The sequence below is a fragment of the Myotis daubentonii genome, chromosome 3 (genome assembly GCF_963259705.1).
Source record: "Myotis daubentonii chromosome 3, mMyoDau2.1, whole genome shotgun sequence".
Taxonomy (NCBI): domain Eukaryota; kingdom Metazoa; phylum Chordata; class Mammalia; order Chiroptera; family Vespertilionidae; genus Myotis; species Myotis daubentonii.
The window spans coordinates 129,157,092-129,180,683 of NC_081842.1; the positions used below are offsets into that span (position 1 = coordinate 129,157,092).

The 23,592-nt window shown below is 44.3% G+C and overlaps 1 protein-coding gene across 1 annotated transcript in view; it reads left to right on the plus strand.

Moving 5' to 3' along the window:
• LY86 (lymphocyte antigen 86) overlaps nucleotides 1–23,592 on the plus strand; it is a 64,469-nt gene that overhangs the window by 37,064 nt on the left and 3,813 nt on the right. The window contains exons 3-4 of the mRNA XM_059686052.1: nucleotides 698–826; nucleotides 19,925–19,977. Of these exons, the coding sequence (XP_059542035.1) occupies nucleotides 698–826; nucleotides 19,925–19,977 (182 nt within the window). The remainder of the gene's footprint in view (nucleotides 1–697; nucleotides 827–19,924; nucleotides 19,978–23,592) is intronic.

Below are 23,592 nucleotides of genomic sequence, written 5' to 3' on the forward strand. Positions count from 1 at the left end.
AGTGGGGGTGTGCAGGCTTGCCCACACCCCGGCGCTGTCAGTGAGGTATCTAATACTATGGGGCTGAAAAGTGATAGAAGCCAGACCTGCAGCCACCACATTAAGGGGACATGGCATCAGGACAGGGGAGCGCACCAGATAAACTATCTCCTCCAAGCAGATCAAGTTTGTGAAAGCACCTCATCTCATACTCAGGGCTGGCACCACAGTCCCCTGCACCACTGCCTAAATCAGTGGTTCTCAACCTTCCTAATGCCGCGACCCTTTAATACAGTTCCTCATGTTGTGGTGACCCCCAACCATAAAATTATTTTTGTTGCTACTTCATAACTGTAATTTTGCTACCGTTATGAATCGTAATGTAAATATCTGATATGCAGGATGTATTTTCATTGTTACAAATTGAACATAATTAAAGCATAGTGATTAATCACAAAAACAATATGTAATTATATATTCAATATGTGTTTTCCGATGGTCTTAGGTGACCCCCGTGAAAGGGTCGTTCGACCCCCAAAGGGGTCGCGACCCACAGGCTGAGAACCACTGGCCTAAATGTTGTTTTACCAAGAAAACGGTTCCCTGTGCAGCACAGACTGCTGGAAATGCAAGTTCTTGGGGCTCATACTTGTATAAATTTTGAATGCTTTGATATGCAGAAACCCACACTAGGTAAAGCCCATCTCTTTTCCTTTAGGAGAGGACATAAAAGAGTTGTTTCTTGATGCAAGTCTCCTGACGGAAGGAGTGCCCTTTTTGAATTACTCCTATCCCATCTGTGAAGAGGATCTCCCCAAGTTTTCTTTCTGTGGAAGAAGGAAAGGAGGTAAGCTGTCTGTCTTTCTCACTGATGGCTGAGGCCCAGGTCCTGCTGAAGTCAGGACACCCTGGCGGGAATCTGTGGACAAGTTTCACCTCACATGTCAGCATCTAAGTGCTGTGTCGTATGCTGTTACATAAAAATAACCATAAGGCTCGTCCACAGGGCCTACCTGATAAGGTGGGTGTGAAAATCAAATTAAACACCCATAAATAAGGTACTTTACAAATACAACATGTGTTAATGATGGCACTTCATTTATTAAAATAAAAAAAAGGAAGGTTGGCAACAGAATCAGTAGCTTCTCCAAATCCATTGCTGTTCAGTGTTTCCAAGTTTCTCCTCAGCAATCTCTTTACTGGCAGGGTCTCCTCAATATAGCAATGGATACTGAAAAAGAAAAAAAATGGGAAACTTTCTGACTGTCAGCATTTTACTGTAGTCTTTCTCATTTGAGTCATTGACTGATGGGGCAGTAGGTGGCTACATTCAAAGTACAGATGTGTAAAACCCATGGTATTATCACTCTTTCTCCACCCACTAGGCCGCCATCCCTGCCATCCATACCTCAGTAGAGCCCAGGAGACCCCGCCAGCCTTTTCCACCTCTCCTCTCCTCCCAGTCCTCACCCCCAACCCCCATCTTCATCAAGACCCTGAGATGCCTCTGTTTATTTAACCAAAAGTTGGGTCTGCTCTGTGACTTTCCTTCCCCAGAAATTGTTCCTTTCCTCTTCCCAGGGTCTCCTTACCATTCCCATTGGCCAAGGGGGAACATGCCCCTAATCCCACACCCTTGAGATACTCACTCATATATTTCCTCATTCAGGGAAGCTGGAGGGAAATCACCTAATTATGCTTCCAAACAAAGGCTCTAAAGAAATTGGATCCCCTTCCCATAGTGACGATGCAAACGCAGGCGCATCCATGTATTTCCTCAGCACAGAGGGCTGTTCAGTAGCTGGTCCCTATTGAACTTTTTCTACCTGTCCTCAGCCATTCCTGTCTCAGACTCCTCACCCCACAATCAGCCACTTTTTCTTTCCTTCCTTCCCTTCTTCCTCATTCACTTCTCCCTTCCTCCCTTCCTCCCTTCCTTCAATACTAAGTCTCTACTGTGTGAAAAGCACTTTGGGGAGCCTGAAGATGGACCAAGGATGGTTTCTGCCTTCAAGGACATTGATGAGGGCCTAGAGGAGACTAGAAACCCACAAAATTCTGTGTGGTGTGTGCATTACAGAGGCACAAACAAAATGCCAAGGAAACGTGAGAGTTATAGTTCATTCCCAACAGGTTGACCTCTTGGAAAATGGAAAGTCTGAAAAATGTAATATAGAATTATTTTCCTGTTTGCCTTGAAGTTATTTGAAATTCGGTTACCGGCTTTTCAGCATTCATTATATACTAGTATATCTGGTTTGTGCACAGCATAATAATGCTGGTAGTCTACAAGCATTCCTGATTTTATAAAATGTTTTGAGGAATTCAAAGCATCTTGAGTTGATAATTAAATAATAACCTCCGAGAAGACTGACAACTCAGTAGGCTGCCACCTAGAGTCAGCATCTACAGTCCTATCTCCCATGTTTGCTTATCTTTCCAATTTTCCCCCAAAATAATTATTTTTGAACCCAAATGTGGAAACAGGTATGCTTGGAAGTACTACTAACTTAGTAAGAAAGAACCCATACTGGGCTGTCCTTTTGTTCCTACGTTCCTACTTCCTTCTATTCTCCAGATCAAATCTCCCCATCTCCTTCCTGGAAGGTGGAAATGACCTCCAGACTGGTTTTCCTAGTTCCTTACTGCTGCTGCGGGAAGGGGTAGTCTTCCCAAATACAGTGTTGATCGTGTCACCCCCTTCCCAAAAGATTTCAGGGGTTCCCATTTCTTTTTTTTATTATTATTTTATTGCTTAAAGTATTACAAAGCGTATTACATATGTTTCCTTTTTCTTTTTTTCCCCCGCCCTTGACAATCCCCTGGCCTCCCCTACCCCCTAGTGTCTTATGTCCATTGGTTATGCTTACATGCATGCATACAAGTCCTTCTGTTGATCTCTTACCCCGCTCCCTCCTGCCCCCCAACCCTCCCTGGCCTTCCTGCTGCAGTTTGACAATCAGTTTGAGGCAACTCTGCCTCAGTATTTATTATTGTTCATAAGTTTATAATGGTCTTTATTATCCATGAATGAGTGAGATCATGTGGTATTTTTCCTTCATTGACTGGCTTATTTCACTTAGCATAATGCTCTCCAGTTCCATCCATGCCGTTGCAAATGGTAAGAGTTCCTTCTTTTTTACAGCAGCATAGTATTCCATCGTGTAGATGTACCACAGTTTTCTAATCCATTCATCTACTGATGGGCACTTAGGCTGTTTCCAGATCTTAGCTATGGTGAATTGTGCTGCTATGAACATAGGGGTGCATATATCCTTTCTGATTGGTGTTTCTGGTTTCTTGGGATATATTCCTAGAAGTGGGATCACAGGGTCAAATGGGAGTTCCATTTCAGGGGTTCTCATTTCTATAGAACAAAGTCTAAGTTCTTCAGTGAGCAAGGTTCATCACGGATTGCACTCTAATCAGCTTCTCCTGCCACATCTTGGCCCACATGCACCTTCAGCTACAGCTTCATTGAGTTATTTGCCACTTTCTGACCACACCCTGTGTTTTGACACACGTGGTGCTATTCTGATGCTGCCCTTCGCCTCCAGACTTCACTCAAGTATCACCTCCTCTCAGAAACCTTCCTCCTACCCCAAGCCAGTTAGTTGTTCCCTCTGGATGCCCTTGGTGTATCCCATCCCCACTTATCTCAGCCATCGTTGTATTTTGTATTCTAGTTATATTATGTGTGTGCATGTATGCTAGTATGTGTGTGTCCTTTGAAAGCAGGCACTTCAAACTTTGAACTCCTTGGAGACAGGAATATTTCTTGCTCCTCTCTGTCTCTGTAGACTTTGCAAAGAGAGACCAGCACAGAGTAAAGATGCAATAAATTCTTGTTTTATTGAATTTGCATGTGACAAAATGAATGCAAGTATTCCACCTCCTAAGTGACTATCTATGATGCTTACACATGCCACAAAGACACAGGCACATCCAATCCCAGCAACCAGTAAATTATCTTGATCTTCCACATTTAAGAAAACCTATTTTTCCTCAGTGAGTGGTTTTAATCCTATAGAATAAAAGGGTAATATGCAAATTGACTGAACAGCGGAACAACAGCTCCACAACGCCAGTGGCCCCTCAACCCCATAGGCTCTGCTCCAGAGCGGGTCCCTGGAACCTGATCAGGGGCGGGGCCGACAAACTGCCCGCAGTTGCTTGCCCATGGCTCCCATCAGGGGTTGGCTGGCTGGACCCCACCAGTGCATGAATTCATGCACCGGGCCTCTAGTAGAATTAATAAAACAGAAGAGATATTGTCCCCCAAATTAAAGTGTTCAATTCTGTTTGGCAGCTCAAAAACCTGGTTTTGCCTTATCCAAATGCTGGGCAGCCCTTCAGACATTTATTTGCTTTGTTGTCATGGAGTTTATAGCTTCGTAGTCAAGCTGAGAAGCCAGAACTCGGGAAATTGCCAAGAAATTTCATATATATATATATATATATATATATATATATATAATGATCAGAAAAGTAATATACAAATGCTACATGCACAAATAATTATGTAAATTACTAAACCAGAGAAACCAAAACCTTAAATTCAGAGGCTTCTTGGGTTATTACATTTTTTTAACTCACCCATCAACCCAGTGCAGGAATGATGCTGCTGAAAAGAAGTGAGGACTTCTAAGACCAGAATTAAGAGAAAAACATGCACCAAGGAGTACCTAAGGCAATACAAACCTGAGCATAAGCTGTTGTTGACATTTTAAACCAAAGCAAAGTCCCTCTGGGGTTCACAGGTTCTTCTTAGCAGAGCAGTGAGAAAACTTGGCATCCCCTGTGGACAGCCCATTATGGTGTCAGTTGCAGATGAATTGTTTGATACTTCCATGGCATTAGAGTTCACCCCTCTGCAACCTGCACACCGCTGACTGTAATCCGAGCCAGATAAAAACATAAAATGGGTCAGACTTAGTGAGACTGTGTGGACAAAATGTTCTCTTTCCTTCTGCATCTTCCTAGCTAGCTAAGACAAGAGCAAATTGGATTTGAAAACCAAGTGATAGTCTTTTGGCATTGGTAATTTGGGCGCAATAGCTTCTAATTCCAATCATAGAGGATTGACTAAGTAGACTATTGTCAGGCCAAACAAAGGTATTTAAATGGCTTTGTAGGAGAATATTAAATTACATTAAAATAAACATATAAGGCTATTGTTAAGTGACAAAGAAGCTTGCTATAAAAGAGTAATCACTATTACATCCTGTTTTTGTTTAAGTGTATGTAAGTGTATACACCAAAAAAAGCTTTAAAATAGCATACACCTACATGCTGAATGGTGGTTATCTCTAAGTGATGGAACTGCAGATCTTTATTTTTATTTTTTTGGAAATCTCTTTTGCTTTTATAATAAATACTAGAGGCCCAGTGCACAAAATTGGTGCATGGGTAGGGTCCCTAGCAGCTGCCGGCTGCCAGCCAGGACTTCCCTTTCCCTGGCAGCTGCCTGCCGCAGGCCGGGGCCTCACTTCCTGTGGTCGGCTGGCTGGTCCCACCCTCTGGTCAAACTCCTGGTCTAACTCCTGGTTGAACTCCTAGTTGAGGGGACAATTTGCATATTAGGCTTTTATTATATAGGATACATGGTTACTCCTTTAATTATATACATTCTATATCCTTTCTCTGAGATACTTTTAGCCCCCTGTACCCAGGTTCATTGAGAAGGGATCAAAATGGGCCACTATTTTAATTCCCACTCCGTTAATGCTAGTTTAGGTCTTTTCTCTACTCATCACATAGATTAATCTGCTTTACTTGATCTTCATGCTTTTAAACTAGCTCCATAAGCTCCACACCAATTAAATTGAATGTCCTTAATAACTACACCCAATTACAAACCCTAAGGAAGGAAGCTGCAGTAACTTTCTTAATATTTAAGTTAAGAACAGTAATGTTGGTAGAACCTCTATGTGGTTAGTCAGGTTTTGCCTCGTCCACAGTCACCAACTGTGCCCTTTCCCCAGGTTACACATTACTTAGTCCCATGCTGTTGTCTTGGTTACACGTTAGGCACATGTGGCTTCTCAGCCATGAAAACATAGCTAGTCTAAGTTGAGATGTACTGCAAGTATAAAATACAGACTCAATTTTAAAGACTTAATATGAAAAAGAGCAAGATATCTCAATCAAATTGTTATATTGGTCATCAGTTTAAATGATAATATTTGGGATCTATTGACTTGAATAAAATATATCATTATTACATTTATCAGCAATAAAATATATTATTAACAAATTGTTAAAATTAATTTTACCTATTTAAATGTGCACCCCCCCCCAAAAAAAAATAAAAACCACATGAAATTATACATGCTACCATCATTATATTTCTACTAGAGGCTTGGTGCACAAATTCATGCATGGGTGGGGTCCCTCCCAGCTGATTGGGGCTGATCTGGGCTGGCCAGTCAGGAGGAGAGACTGTGGGAGGTTGGCTGGCCGCAGGAGGTTGGCTGTGGGAGTGCACTGACCACCAGGGGGAAGCTCCTACAATGAGCATCTGCCCCCTGGTGGTCAGTGTGCATCATAGCTACCGGTCGGTCATCCAGTCACTTAGGCTTTTATATATATAGATTAGGCAATGATGCATTATAATCTCCCTTTACAATTTTCAAGATTCCCAGACCAATTAATTCAGAATCTCTGGTGGTAAGACCCAAGCCAGGTGATTTCAATGTTCAGCCAAAGCTGAGGAAGGAGTAGGACCTTAGCCCCAGGTAGGCATTGCACAATATGTGTCAGGGACCTTTCCAGGCAATAACTACTCTACTGTTTGCACCAACCTTATGACATATAGAAACTACTGCTACTAGCCTCATGTTAACATATGAGGAAATTGAGACCCAGAGAGGTTACGTAACTTACCCTGAGTCACAAAGAAAGCAGGCAGTGGAGCTGGGTTTCTCCCCAAAACGTTGGGTTCCAGAGACTTGCTCTTATCCTGTCTGCTACCAATCCTCTTGGAACATAAATGAAACTGCTGGAGAAGTATATCTCATTTTAGCCCTCCACTAAGACTGAGAAGTGATCAAAAGACATGACCAAATTATAGAAATCAAATCATCATTTTGGGGCATAACCATCCATTACATAAGGCAGTGTTTCTCCAAGTGTGGTCCCCCAACTAGCAACATCAGCCTCATCCAAGAAATTTTGATAATGCAAATTTTTACTTTCTACCCAGACTTACTAAATTAGCAACTCAGTGTTTAGAGCTTACAATTCTGTACTTTATCAAGCCCTTTAGGTAACCAGTCTGCAAACTTTTTCTGTAAAGGACAAAATAGCAGGCATTTTAGGCTTTGCAGATGATATTTTCTCTACTCAACTCTGCTGTGACAGTGTGAAAGGGGCTACAGACAATATGGAAATGAATTGTGCTGGGTTTTTTTCTCACCTCTGTCTAAGGTTAGCCCCTACAGTTCTCATTTTCTGACCTAGGCTTGATTTCCTTTCAGAATAAGTGCCCATAGAAATGCCCACTCTCTTCAGGGAAACCTGACATTTAACCATGGAGGTGTGGTCCATTCCCACAGCCCCAACAAGATTATCCCACAATTGTCTGACTTCTCCCAAAGTCTGGGTTTGTCAGCACAAAGCAACACCACAAACAAGGCACCCACAGCCTGTCTAGCTTGGAAATGAGTTGAGTTCACCCCAGTCTCTTTTATTCTGTTCTGATTTATCAAGAGTTCAACACACATTGATGTCCATTCTCAACAAAATGGGGTTCATTTTGTTAAACAAGTTTCCTAGAATATCCCATTTTAGGAAGATGAGAGTGAAACAATAAGTGAAATAGAGCAAAAAATTGATTGTAGGATTTATAATCTGGGAAGTATGAATGAGTCCCTCTAAGACCCGCTCACCTCCCAAAAATACATCTAGGGTGAAAATTACTCAAAGGAACAGAGTGGCTCATGTTTTGGCTGTCTAGAATATATTGTATAGGACTATGTAGAAAGCAGACTCTCAACTGGACATAAGCCTGGAGATCTGGGCAAAGACCCAGATTAAGGTCATAAAGTAAATAGAATGAAGACAGGATTTTCACTCTTGATGACAAAAGACACATCAACTGTTATGCTTGTTTCAGCCCAAGCCTCTGGGAGTTCTAGCCAGGGTAGGTCAACCCAGGCAAAAGGCATTGGTTTCACAGCACTAAGTAGTAATTGGCTTTCAAAAATGACTTGTTTATTGTTTTATGGATTGACTTGTGGATATCAATTGTACCTACCCTCTTGCCAAAACCAACTAAAATTAAAATAAAGGCTTGGAGAAGTTAAATAAGTGAAGTGTGTTTGTGTGTGTGTGTGTGTGTGTGTGTGTGTGTGTGTGTGTACATACTATGATTATAAACTAGGAGACTGTGATTGAAATGGTTGAAACATGATGAAAACTGTGAGGACTTGATCTTACATGTGTGACAGATCCCAGAAAGGTGCTGAAGACAGCAGGCCCCACAAGAACTGCTGGTGCGGGGTGCACCACCCCTGTACATGAGCACTAACCACTTTCAGTAGGAGCAAAATCAATTATGAAATACATGTACCAGATATGGATACACTTCACTTCATGCAGTGTGTGAGCTACAGAAAAAATTGGTTGTGGATTTAATTTTCAATGCATCTGGAAAGCTTGCAATTAAATATTGCAGTGACACCTTTTGTAAGCTGAAGAATTCTTTAGATGAAAAAATAACTGCTCCCTGATGTATCTTTTGTGTAAATCTGAACTTTCCTGCTTTCACTGTTTGTTTAAAGTGGGGAATACATCATAATTAGATGAATTTCAATGCACAACAGAGTAGATCCCCTGAGAAATGTATTTAAAGTCTGACATGAGATTGTCCACAGGGTGGATATTTTCTCTGATAGCAGCTACAAGATTCTGCAATAATACTGATTTTACATGTACAGATAAGACGAAGATACAAGCATAGCAGGTACTCACATTGGCTCCCTGTCCTTCCTCACTGCTAGAGCATTTCTCATCTGTCCCAGTTCATACTGAACACATGTGTCTCGCCATCCTTGAAACATCTTTAATTGCTGAGTTTTCTCAATCTTTGTAACTATACAAAATTCAGTCCGAATAGCAATTCAGATTTCATTGGCTAGATTTCTATTGCCTTAGATATCTATTTTTCTATGTGCTCCTTTTCACAGGTTTATATAATGGAGGACATTTGGAAATTGCCTTAACTTGGAAAAATTCCTATAAATGCTCTCTGCAAAATGCCTTACACATTGCATTTCTCTGGTAAAAGACAGGCAAAAACCACCTTCCAGGCCAAGTGCTACCTGGAAGAAGCTCCACCATTAATCTATGCTGATGACCTAGCACCTCCATAAAACACACCCACAGTCACGCACCCCTACAGGGGGCCTCGCCTCTCATCTGTTTAACACCCGCTGCACCACCATTAACAAATGCATGTGCCAGGAGTGCGGCCATTGGTTTGTGCTATAGGAGAAGGCGAAGGCCTCAATTTTAAAGCCTGTCTTTACCGGGATAGCACTTCTGTCCTATCTGTTTGTTCACCTTCAATTTCTGGGCCATTAGACCATCTGCTCTATAAGCTCATTTGCTTCAGGCTTTCTGCTCTGCTGGTCCCGCACCTTATTCTCAGTCTCTCCCAACCGCAGCTTCTGGTTCCATCCTTCATCAACTATTGCTAATAGCCCCGATGACAAAGTGGCTTCGGTGGGAACTCGTGGCTTCGCTTGCCATGGATGAATCAATAGGCCTGCAGGGCGAGTGATGTTCTCTGCCACCTGGGAAATGGCAGTTTCTCCCGCCATCATCATTTGCGCTGTCATTTTGTAGTTGCAGGCAGCATGCTACCAAAACCAATATTATTCTGAAGGAGTGTTCTGTTGCCTGCCGCATCACACTTGCTGCATCCGGAGCAGGGTCCCGCCCAGTCAGTGGTTCTCCTGCCTGAGCGTCAGCATCACCTGGCAGACTTGCTCCACCACAGACTGTGGGCCCCACCCCCAGTTTGCAATTCAGTACAGCTGGGGAGAAGCCGGGGAATCTGCATTTCTCACAAGTCCCCAGTAACTGTTGATCCAGGGACCACGCTTGAGAGCCACCAGCCTAGCACATAATAAGCACAGGGTTTGAAGCTAGACGCACAGAGCTGGACCTCTACTGCCACTTATCGTTATGTGACTGCAGGCAAGTTCATCTCTCTGAGCCTCAGTTTCTTCATCTGTACGATGAGGAAAATACAAGTAACCTTAAACAACTGTTATAAAGACAAAATGGGATCATCTGTGTGAAGGCGTTAGCGCAGAAAGCTGTTTGGCACAGGGTAAGCACTCGATAAGTGATAAATGCTTGCCACTTCCTGCAGCTGATTAGGGAGTTCTCAAGCAAGGGCACTGAGCCCTGAAGTCATCCATCTCCGAGTGCAAGTCTGCGCTTTCACAAGGCCCGGAGAGGCAGTACAGCTTTTGAGGCTTAGAATTTAAGGCCTTTTCCCTCAGAGGTAGCAGAAACTTGACTTTGGTCCAAGCTGCGTGGCCTCTAGCGGCTGACAAAGTGGGGGCTGCAGGCCCGTTTGCACCCCTGGGGAGACAGCCCCATGTGCACTGCTCAGGGAAATGGAGATTGGCAGCACCATCTCCTCAGCCTTCAGCCTCTCTTCTCTTCATGTTTTATTCTTTGTCTGCACACTTCAAAATGTTTCGGGCAGCTGTGGATTCCTTCTTATGAGTACAGGGTAGCAGCCGCTGCTACAAATTCATAGGGAGTCAGCAAAAACAGCAGTTTAGTATTGAATTAACAGAAACTTCCCACTCTTACTCTGTAAAAAACAGAGCTAGAAACAATGGTCACCATAGAAAAGGCACCAGCAGTGACCAAGCCTAAGAGGACTTTTTCTTTCTAAGAACAAATAAAAACCAAACAAACAAAAGGAAACGCATTGCCTATTACGAAATCCTATAGCCTGGGAGCTTCCCCTCCTTCCTCAAATTGAAGCCTCTTAGCAGGAGCTAATAATACGGGGAAACTACCGTGACATCAGCCGAGTCTGCTATAGTTGAGCTCAGCACATTGAGACTAGTGATGATCTAGGGCCAGAAGCATTTTCCATTTTCTAACACAATACAAGCTCCTTTACAAATCCGGGCCTCCTATGGAATTTCATAAGTTTGCTCAATGACTCAAACACTCACCTGCGTGCAGGAATCATTGGGAAGCTAATTAAGGAGGCTGACTGCCAGCTCCCCACATCACATCAAAGCTCTGATCCCAGGGATCAGTGGGTTTGCATTTTAACAGCATCCTGAGAGCTCTGATGTGTGTGGACCCAAGAGGCCCTCAACCTGCAAAAGCCCCGCCCCCTCCAATTCCCCACCCGGCCCCGTGATGTCTATTTCATTATTTCTAATCACATTGCTCTTTCCTGTGGCTGTCCCAGGTTTCTGGAGATCAACTCCATTTCTTCTCCTCTGTCTCCTCCCATCACCATCTCTTCATTTCCATTTCTGGAAATCCAATCAGCCCACCAATTCACAAGTTGTATTTTGAGAGTTAAGTGTTTACCCACAGAAATCCAGAAATAGGTTGATAGAGAAAATAGCTGAAATTCTCTTTCCCTCCTAACTGCCAGAGTTATGTATCTCCTGGAGGGAACTGGGGCAGTAAAGACAGAAAGGTCTTGAAGGAGGAATACCGTTGAAATGAATCATTTCACTTTTTGAGCCTCAGTTCCTCTTCAATGACTTCATAATTGGCACTCTCTCTAGAATGTAGCCACTAGCCACCTGTGGCCACAGAGCGCCAGGAATGTGGCCCGTCCAAAGTGAGATGTGCTCTAAATGTAGAATACACACTGAATTTTAAAGACTTTGTGCAAAATAAAAGTATAAAAATAATTTTAAACATCTTTAATATGTTTTATATTGGTTACCTATTGAAAATATAATATTTTAAATATTCAGGTTAAAATACATATATTATTAAATTAATTCTACTTGTTTCTCTTTCCTATTTTTCAAATGTGGCTACTAGAAAATTTTCAATTACATAAATGGCTCACATTATATTTCTGTTGGACAGTGCTAATCTAAATCTGCTCTGTCCAGGTTGGCAGTCACTAGTCACGTGTGGCTATTTAAAATAATTTACATTTAAATTAAATTTAAAATTCAGTTCATCAGTCACATTAGCCACATTTCAAGTTCTTAATGGCCACACGTGGCCAGTGGCCACCAGGTTTGAGGTTGCAAGCATAGCCGAGCCCCATCTCTGCAGAATGCTCTGTTAGGCAGCACTCACCTAGTGCCTTCTATGTTGCTCTAAGTGTTTTTAACAGTCTGTCCTGAACTCATCTGGATTAGTTTATGTTAGCAATTTTACTCTCTAGCTCAGCTGTCGGCCCAAGCACCTTCCATTTTGTCCAAATGTGGACAGCCTCTGTCTTCTCCCAAAGTGGGAGGCTCAGAGCCCCACGGGGGCAGTCCAGGGCATTCATTCTCCTTGCTGCTCTTCGGAACAAAAGTCATAGAACAGGTTATAGGGTGTTCAGATTTAGCTTCTTGGCTGGGTGGCTCTGTCATCAGAAACAGTTTTCTGGAACTACCCATAGCTCCCATGGGCCCTCATATGAATTTTAAGAGAAGGTGTACTTTCCACCAGGAAGCGTTCTTAGTTTGGGGTCCTCCCAGCAAAGTCAGAAACAAAACCCTGGGGGTGAATCGTTTATTGGGATGTGAGACCAGGAAGCAAGAGTAGGAGAGGAGCAAGAGGGACTCAGTGAAAAAGGAAGGGCCAAGAAGTGAGGGGTCAAAGAGCTGATGACCAGTGTGGAGAACTTGGGCAGCTATAATGTGTGTCTCAGAATTATCCCTCTGAAGGTTAGGAATCAATGGCATTTATCCCTGGTTCTAAGGCTTCTAAGTTGAGGATTTCCCTGGGCAATAGAGCCCCTGAACTTCCCCCCATGGGCTGCTTTGCAGCAGACTACTGTGGAGGGGCAAGCACTTGGCCTGGGATATGGCAGAAGTGCAGCTGATGCTCACCACGGCTGGCGTGACGTCAGGTTGGGCAAGGGAATGTGCACAGGATACCAGAAGTATCTGCAGGTGGGAGCCAGTCCAGCCCCAGGCTGCACAGTCCGGCTCAGCGGGACAGGAGCTAGATTTCTGCTCCTACTACCCCCTCGGCCGGGCAGGTCTGTACAGCTGTATGTGGTGTGGCTGCAGGACCACCTCTGAGATGGTGCAGGCAGGGCTATGCACTGCAGGACAGACAAAAAGGACTGCAGCTGCTCTAGAGAATAACAGGAAATACGGCCGGGAGATGAAGAGGAAACTGACAATTAGGACTAAAAAATAATATAAAATATAAACACTGGACCTGGGCCTATCCTAGAGCTACCTACTCACACTGCCTGGAATCCACTGAAACCTTGAAACCTCAAGGTTCTCCGGCCCCACGGGGATTCTGGCACAGGCAGTCACCCTGGAGGCAATGGGCACTCTTCTGAGTCCCCAGCCCCAGGCAAGCTCATTATTAATTTAAATGATGTCTAACCAAGAACCGGCTCTGCACCCTGTGGGACCAGAAATGCAAAAGCCTCCAGGCCAGAGACAGAAAAAAACAGAGCTCATGGCTGCAGCGAGGAGGAGGTGAGGAGCAGGGGGACTGGCCCCTCCAGCTGCCAGACCTGGGGTCTCTTTAAGGAAATACGCAAGGCAGGGAGAGAAAAGCAGACCGTGTTTAGAGCTCACCACAATGGCCTCATACACTCGCTCCCTCCCACTCCAAAGAGGAGACTCTTGGTCTGCCTGCAGCATTCTCCCTCCTCCCTCCTCACCGTGGGACCACAGCCCACAGGAGCTGCTGCAATGGGCCTTCCCAGACCTGGAGGTCCCCACGCACAGGAGGACAGGGTGAGGGCTGTGCTCCTCCAGGCATTGCTGTCTCCCAACCCCCGCTGCGCTGGGCAGGTAGGAAACAGACTCAAATGCTGAATAAATAAATAAGTGATAATTTTTAAAAACTTGTTCTGAATATACTAATCGATCTATAAATTGAACTCTATATTTTCCTGTCAAGCACCCTCATAATATTTATAAATTGGACATTTTTGTAATAAATTTGGAAAATGAGGGAATTTCAATAGAAGGACTAGGAAATGGCAGGAAGGCCATGCATTGGACCAGGCCACATCCTGGTTACTGAGAACAAAGGGCCGGGCGGCAGCCCGAGTCTCATGTCAGTCTAACCCAAAACCCTCTGTGATGTTTCATCTTCACAATTTTCAAGTCAATTTCCTCTCTAAAAGACTCTATGTGCCAACCACACAATGATCTGGGTCAAAAGGCCTATTCACAGAAATGACTTCAGGTCTTCAGAGCCAGAGGGTGAATTCCTTTAATTCACTGTACATTTAAACTGCTAATGATTTTAAATGAAGGAAAGAAAGAAGTGGTAGAGATATACTGGGGCTCTTTTTATAGTACTGGGGTGTGAAAATGTTAATTAAAGGAATCACAGAATCAGAGAGGATCTGAGGAAGGAAGGAAGGAGCAGGAATTTAATTTTAGGTGTTGTTTCATCAGGTTAAAAAAAAAAAAGACAGTTTCATGCATTGCTTGCAGCAATGCTCATGACTTCATGGGCCCCCAGAACAGCTCCTGTTGAAATGGTAAAGTGTTTGATTTAATAACTCCCTCTCACCCCAGTAAAGAGCCCATTAATAGTGAAGAGCACAAATCAGTAAATTACCAAATCTTTGAACATTAAATGAGCAAAAGGTTTGATATCATTCCCATGGTATTCTTCAAAGAGCCATGCTCAGCCTTTTTACTTAGGCAGAAATTTAAAAAGGAAAAAAAAAAAGAAAGAAAAAGAAAGGGCAGCAACAGGTCTTAGCTGTGTACATGGGCTTGGCAAAAAGCTCCCAAACCTAGTCTCGCTCTGCTCCTCAGCAGCCGCCAAGTGAGCCCTCATACGTCATATCCAGGAACAATAATATAACAAATGATTACTATTTCTACCCTTACGGGGCATCCCATTTTGCTCAGCGAGTTCGCATACAAGTTCTTAAGTCCTCTTAACGCCCCGCAGGAGAGGGCCCTATTTATATTCTGCAGTTAGGACGCTGAGTCACAGGATGGTTAAGCAAATGGCCCACCAGCACTTAGTGACTAGGAGAGGCAGGTCCTGATCCCAAGTGTGTGCCTCCTAGGTCAGGTCGTCAGCATGATGCCACTTTAGAACAATAAGTAGAAACATAAGTAGGTAGGACACATGCCCAAGAGCATCCAGTCGGACCAGACATGGACGGGAACTCTCAGTCCCCATCCTTGGACTTTGCTCTTGAGCCACACTGTGTCCCATGCCCTGATGTCCAGCATGAGTGATTTTTTATTGGTTCATGCCCTCAGCAGTCAAAATCCCTGAGTTGCAGAAGGTAAAACCTATTCTAGTCAACAAAAACAAAGACATTTTCTCAAAAGGAATCACAGAATCAGTGAGAAGGCTGCTGTGCCAGGCAGAAAGCGGGCAGCTCTAGAGACTGGTGAGTTGAAATGAAACAAACCGTCTCTTGCCAGAAGAGATTGGTCCTGGGTCTCTCTGTCCCTCTCTCAGAGTGTCCTGGCTTGGGTCAGAGAGTACCCACTGCGAAAGAGATTCTTTCCTAAAATGAAATCATGTACTGGTAGCTGGGGCACTGTGTTGCCCAGTTCCAGGGGGCACCATAGATTCAATGTGAATGGTCTGCCCTCAGGTTGCAACACGCCAGCAGTACAAATGAATTCCAGACCGCCCCTCTGAGCCCTCTGCACCTGTGATGCACACTACCCCCCCACACCACTGACTTCTCACAGTTAACGTCTGTATAGCTTAATTATTGCTTCTCCTCCTGGTGCACTGGAAGATTATTAAGGACAAGGTCCAGAATGTTAACATCTCTGTTTCAAATACCACACAATATAGAGTAGTAATTTCCAATAAAACTCCCCATATCCATACCCAAATATGTACTTCCTTTTAAACATGACTGGACCAGTACATAGAGTGCCATAAAATGGGGGCGTCGGCCACCTGGCACACGCTGCATTTGCATGTGGTCCTTAAGGAAGGATCTATATGCTGAGGACATGGGCATTTAACAGAAGCCAAAGTCTGTACTCACAACGATCTCCTGGTAAAAGTTCAGCCTCAGATGGCCCTGGGGAAGCCTTTTAAAGGAATATTATCCTCACCCTCCTGGTATTGTTCCACGTGGACAGCTGCTCTTGCCCCAGCCATGCTGCCCCTGGCCCAAAGTCCCTTTTAATGTGGAGAGTTTGATCTGTCTCCAAATATTTACTGAACAGGTCCTGTGTGAAGCAGGAAGTCTCTGTGTCATTAAAAGAGTTCAGTAGCTAACAGCAATAAGCATTTATCACCTCCTTCCTCCTCCACCATCCCTCCTCCCTCATACCCTGTCGTTTGTTCCGAGTGACTCATTCCCTAACCCAGCCTCTTGTGTCAGCACATCCCAGGCCCAGACACTTCCAGAAGGATACAATAGCAAGAGCAAGAATGAAGTTGGTTGGCAAACCCATGTCCTGACTCTGGATCTGCTCATACAGTAACCTCATTCAATAACCATATATTGCACCTGGCTGTGTGTCAGACTCTGTGCAATGTGATCAGAACCATGCAAACAAGAAGGCACAGAAGCCCAGTCTAGTGAGTAAAGCAGGCCTGTAAGCAAATGATTACAATTCCAGGTGATCAGTGATTCAAATGGTTCCCATAATATTCTTGTCTACTGTCATGTCCCGCACCTAGAATAATACCTGGTTTATAACAGATGGACCCCAGTCATGTGGATTGGTGGATGAATATATTAAAGGCTAACACTTAATGATTGCTTACCATGTGCCAGGTGCTGTTATAAGAGATTTACATGTATGAACTCATTTGATGTTCACAAGAACCCTGTGAGATAGATGTTATTATCACCCACATTTCCTAATAGGGAAACTGAGACACAGAAAGGTTGGATGACTTGCCCAGTTAGTAGGAAGAAGAGCCAAGATTCAGACCCAGCCAGGAGATTCTGGCTCCAGAGTCTCTGCTCTTAGCCTCTGCTTATAATATGCTCCGTGCACAGTGCGGGGAGACAGTCACCATCTGAGGAACTGGACAAGGTTCCATCCTTTCTCCTGACTTAATGTTGACATGGATGGCCCACCCAGCACCATGATACCTCAGTTCCTAAACTTCCTTACTTCTAATAACCATTTCCATCATTCTCCTTCAACTGCTCTCCCATATCAGCCCTGCATCCTGTCATTGCCAGTAAATGCTCTACTTCTGAAATCTGAGTCAAGCCTTCTGACCTCTGGCTTCACCATATCCTCCCAGCTTAGCTATTCTATGACCTTAATTGCAATACTGGAAACTTCATTCAACAGACTCCAACATTGTTTTTGCTATTAACCAACTCCTCCTGCCTTCATTTTTTTCCTTACCCTCCTTAGGTCCCATGCTGTTATGATAAGCTTTTCCCTGTGTCTATTCCTAGTATCCTTGCCTTTCTCTCCTTATCATTTTTGTCCAGTAAAACTCTAATCCAACCATCTACCCTCTCTATTTTTGCATCAGAGCTACTGAATGTTGCTGAGAAAATATAAATATTAACCAACCAGAGAATCTTTAAATTCATAGCCACAAGTCTCAAAAAAAAAAAAAAGCACACTCAACAACGTTGCCTAGTAGTCCTACTGTGTTTTTCAAGTAAATTTCTTCCCCACTGTCCATAACTATTTTATGCCATCTTCTTGCTCCTCAATGGATTATAGTCGTCACCCTCAGGTTTTCCTTACATCTCTGCCCATGACCTTCACTGAAAAAAACAAAAAACAAACAAAAACAAAACAGAAGTAATCAGTTTGGAGCCCTGCCATTGGTCCACTGGCAAATCTACAAATATATCTATATCTGAATCTGTTCTACTATCTTTTCAACCTCATAACTATGGGAGCAATCTTTGTGCTCCCCTCAAAGGCAAATCCCTTCCCTCTCATCTTCCTAAACACTTCATTCTTTCAGTTATTTCATCTCTTCTGCATCTTCAATCCCTCTCTTTCTACAAGATAATTCCCTTCAAATTACAAACATGGAGCAATATCTCTTGTCTTAAAGAAGCCACTCAACCCTACACTCTCCTCTAATTGTTGTTCATTTCTTTTCTGCTTCTCTCTATAGAAAAACTTTTTTACTTTCTTACCTCCATATCACTCTTCAACCCACCCTATCTGGGCATTTGTTCTCACTTCTCCAATGATCTTGTCAAGGTCACTAAATGACATCCAAATTGCCAAATCTATTGCAAATTTTTGTCCTTAAACAAATTTTTGAATATCATTCAACACAGTTGATAATATCCTCCTTTTTTAATTGATTAGAGAGAGAAAGAGAAACATTGACATGAGAATGAAACATCAATCAGTTGCCTCTGGAATGTGCCCCAACCAGGGATCAAACCCACAATCTGAGTATGTGCCCTGACCAGGAATCAAACCTGCCACCTTTTGGTGTATGGGATGATGCTCCAACCAACTGAGCCACACCCTCCTCTTTTGAAGAATATCCATCTGGCTTCTTTGATCCACTTCTGGTTGCCCTCCTCTCCACATCTGTTCCTTCTTGATTGCCTTGGCTGGCTTCTCCTCTGTCCCTCTCCTGGACGTTAGAGGGCCTCAGGAGTGGTTCTGGCTCTTCTCCCTTTTCTACCTATTAATTTTATTTTCCTGGGAATGGGGGGGGGGGGTGCTCTCATACTGCCCTATGTGCTTATCACCATATACATGTTAATGACTCCAATATTCATACTCCACCTCTAATCTCTTTCAAAAATTCCAGATTCATGCATCCTACTGCTCTCAAGGTCCCTTAATAATCACCCCAAAGATAATCACTGGGGTATTATCTTTAATCACTGTCCCTACGCAAAGGTCTTCCTCCCCAGGCTCTCCTATCTCAGTAAATAACACCCCTATCTACCCAGGTGCTCAAGCCTAAACTCTCCTTTGCCCTCCACATGCAACTCATCAGTAAGTCCTGTCTCCCAGTGTAGTCATGATTGTATTCATTTTTCTCCATCACCACCCTCATGCTTCACTAATCCATCACTCTCCTTAGCCACTGAATGGCCTCCATTCTAGGCCTCTGTACACATTTGTCATTCGACTTTTTACCACTTTTTTACATGGGCCCTTTTGTTCACTATACTTCAGCACTCTCATATCCCTCTGTCCTTCCTCCCCAAACTCTTGTCCATATCAGGGCCTTTGTCCTCTTTCTGGTGCCCTGGGGTTCTCTTCTCCCAGATGTTTAAATGGCCACCTCGCTTTCCTCCCTCAGGGCTTAGCTCCAATGTCATCTCCTTAGAGACACCTTCCCTGACCAGCCATCCTATCAAACATGGTGTCTCCAGTACACACCTTTAGAAATATTTACTGACTGCTTCCCAGACATTGGTGCTTTCCAATGATTACTTCTTTTATTTTTCACAGCTTGATGAAGTGAGCACTGTTATTGTCATTATTATATTCATCTTAAAAACAAGGAAACTGAGCCCAAGGAGGTAAGAACTGTCCAAGGTCAAACAATCTTCAGAGATGGTTTCTGGATTTAACCCTGCTCAGCCTAGCTGCAGCCTGGCCTCTTCACCATCACACCACCTGCCTGGCTCGTCTTACCTGATGTCTCCTTCCAGCACTTTTTACATCCTAGCTACTGTTTATGTGCTGTCAGTGTCCTCATTAGAATATCAGCAGTGTTTGGACAAAGATCTTTTTCTTCACTACTGGATCCCCAGGGCACAGTGAGGACAGAAAATATGAGAAATCATTTTTGTTTTAAATGGTTGTATAACACTATGTATGTTTTGTTTATTTTTCAGAGCAGATTTATTATGCTGGCCCTGCCACTAATCTTGGATTTGAAATTCCCAAGGTAAGGTTTTGTTTTTCCATTTTTTTTTGTTACTTAATTATTATATTGAGCAGTTTCTCCAAGGAGAACAGAAGAATGGGGGGTAGAGGAGAAGGAGGTGGGGGAGGAGGAGGAATAGGGAATTAAACAGTTAACCCTTCATAGGCCACCAGTAAGAAAACCCTCAACCTCATAGTGGGCAATTTCAAATGTTTGATGAACTGGTTTTGTCATTTTGGTATTTGACATTTTATGTCATGTCAGACCTTTGGGGATCCTCTAGGTCAACACCTCCTGCATAGAGGGATGTGTCCCTTCAGGGCTGCCCTGCCTGTGGGGACTCCATGTAACTGCAGCTTCTGGGGTGTGGGAGGCAGGCACAGGCTGGCTGTCTTTAGCGCTCAGTAAGGCTGGCCTTTCAGAGAAAGGAATAAACACAACCACGAGGGCTGACAGGTGCCCCAGTTCGCATCCTTACACTGCTATTAGGGGCTGCCACTGAGTAAATGAAGTGTCCACATCCTGAGTGTTCACGGGAGAGCCTCACAGTTAAGAGTAGAATTTTCCACTAATTCCATTTTTTCTCAAAACCATGTGATTTTATTAGATGGCTGCATGCAAACAGCTCTGACATAAGCAATACATTTTCAATATGCTACTCCTCAGAGAACCTTATGGAACAACATAAAAATAAGCAGAAAAAATGTAATAATCTTTAAATTTTTTGTTTTTAACATCATCATTTTTGTCCTCCAAAAGGGTCCTTCTTCATTAAAAGAAAATGTGTTTAATTTCATTCCATTTCTCTTGTGTTTCCTTTCTATCCTAGCCTCTGGTTCCTAAGGTCAAAGCTGTGTTGTCTGTAGGCCATCTGGGACCTGCACTAGCATCGCTCGAGTAGCTGGGAACTCCCCCCGCCTACCCCGCCCGCCCCGGGTTTTTCTTCTCCAGAGCTTTCTCTGCAAGCTTTCAGTATAATATGAGTTTTGCAAATTCTCTTCATTTCTAAAATGTGGGGTCTAAATTCTCCAGATAAATTTTTCTATAAATCTTTGCTATTTGAATTCTTTTTCCTTACTCATTTTCTTTCTGATACCACCTTCTCCCTCCCCCCCCCCCCCACACACACACTGGAGATTGACTTAAAATTTGCAAACAATTGACTTTCATCTTGCATTATTGGCTTTTTTTTTTTAATAAACCAGTTTCTGTTAGCAATTGCTATGAAATAGAAGGGTAGAGAACTCCTTACAGTCATGGAATCCCTCTGAAATAAAATTTACCAGAGCTGTACAAAGGTTTGTTGCCAGGAAAAATGCTCAATGAGATTATTGCCCAACATGAGGGCAAAGATGCAGTGAGGTCTCCTGACTCTGTGTCTGGATGTTTAAGCATCTACAGACTGTCTTTGCCCGGTCCTCTTGCCTCCTCCTCTTCTGAGGCCTGGGCCTGGGAAGCAGAAACCTGGCCAGCGCTATTCCCCCAGCCCCCACCCCACAGCCTGCTGACACCTTGCCAGACCCAACAGGGGAAATAACCCAAGTGGGACACATGCGGCCTGTCACATAAGCAGCAGAGGCAGCTGGAGGCTTAATCCCCACGTGGGCTCCCATGCTGGCCGAGGACCAGCTGCGGTCAGCTCAGGGTACCTGGCTGACGGCCAGCCTGCAAGGCTCAAAGGCTTCCCTTCCTAATATGGGACAGACACAGTGCGAAGCCTTTTGGTTTGAAAAAATCCCCTCCTCCCACCAAATCCCCTGGAGATGGGCTCTGTGCTAATTCGGTACCAGCTTGGCTGAAAACTTCCGCCCAGCAGTCCATCTTCGGTGTCTCGGTATTCTTTACTTTTCATAAGCGGTGCCTGGGCCCAGATGGAAGCCCGCCTGGGCCCTGCATCTCTCTGTGACTGCTGTTTTCTGGATTACAGCTCAAGATCCTTGGGCCTCCAAAGCACATGGACAACTTGTAGGTACAGCCCGAACTGCATAAGTGCCAGGGACTGCATGTTCCTAACTCACACATTCGGTGCTAGCCTCAACAGCAGAAAGGCCACCGTTCTGTCCCTTGTCCCTCCGCTGCCCCCTGTCTTCTAGCATGTCCTTCCACCTGCCTAGAGTCGGGCACAGTTGCCTAAATACTATTGCCTCTTAAGCCAGAGTATCTATAGCTTGTAGTTCATAATCTAGAAACCCTTCCTTCAAATACTACATCTGACATTAGGCTTATAAAGCAATAATAAAAACTTTATTTTGTTTTCAATAATTTTATAGGGTATGGACGTAAATGCACATGGGCAGTTACAAGAAAAATAGATGGTGATAATTAAACATAATCAGATGCAAATTTGAGCTGGTTTTTACTCATAATTACTTCTCTTTTACACTGCTTTGGTTAAATTCCTGACACTGCTCCTGTAACCACAGCTGCTCCACATGTGAGCAGTCAGACCCACGGGAGCCTATACAGCACAGAAGCCTCGAGCTGAATGGTGCCTGGGGTGTTCCAATCAATCCCCATGCCCAAGACACCATCCCAAGTGGAACCGGAACCTGGGTGCTTCGAATACAGTTTTCAGTGGGGGGAACCCGCTTGCTCCTGGACCTCTGCTAATTGCTAGGAAGTTGTTCTCTTCTAACAAAAACTGCCTTTCATGCGACTTCTACCCGGCGATCTGATTTACCCTTCCCTCTGGCTTACACAGATTGGACCCCTTTCCTTCCTCCCGTGACAGGCGCCTCGAAGATGTGCCAGGAGCCTCCTGCGTCCTTCCCTCTTGGGCCCTTGCCCTGCTTAGTGTTGCCGCTGCCCGCCTCAAGCTTTTCCTCTCCAGACTGCTGAGTCTACAGACGCTTGCCATGTGGACCTGTGGGGGCTGGGCAGGGCTTCTGTTGGGAGCAAAGCAGATGTGGTTAACCCCTGGGATCTTTCTGCAGCTCCACACAGGCCTGTGCAGCAGCCACTATCACAGACAGAAGGATCCCTCTGTGGAGTGTTGTTGCCAGAAAGGAAACCTGAAAGACAGCGATGCTTTTTCTGACAGAGCATGTTGGTTTCATAGAGTTGAATTTTGCTCCCCCAGAGGTCTTCCCTGTCTCAGCAAATGACACTTTATCCTTCTACTTGCTCAGGCCAGAATCCTTGGGGTCACCCTTCACCCCTCTCTCTCCCACCCACATGGGTTTCCTTAGTAAATCATATCAGCTCTTCTTACAAAATCTACCCAGAATCCAACCCCCACTCCCTGTCCACCATCAGCTCCAAATCAGCATCTCTCACCTTGTTTGCTGAGTCGCCTCCCACCTGCCCTTCCTGCTGCCCCCTCTCTCCCTGCAGCCTCGGGCTAGAGGCAGCCACAGGGACCTGTTAACATGCACCAGGTCAAACCACTCCCCCGGGAAAAACACTTCATGACCTCCATCCCTTTCAGGGCTGAAGGCAGCATTCCCATGGCCAGTGAGACCTCCCTGACCTCATCTCCTCTCCCTGCCCCTGGGGTTCCCTCTCCCTGAACCCCACTGAACACTTCACTGGTCCTTAACCTCGCCCCAAGCAGCATGGCGGCCTCTGCACCTTCTCCACGGGTCTGCCTTAACCAGCCTACTTAAAATTGCAAGCCATCCCTAGCCCCATCCTGCC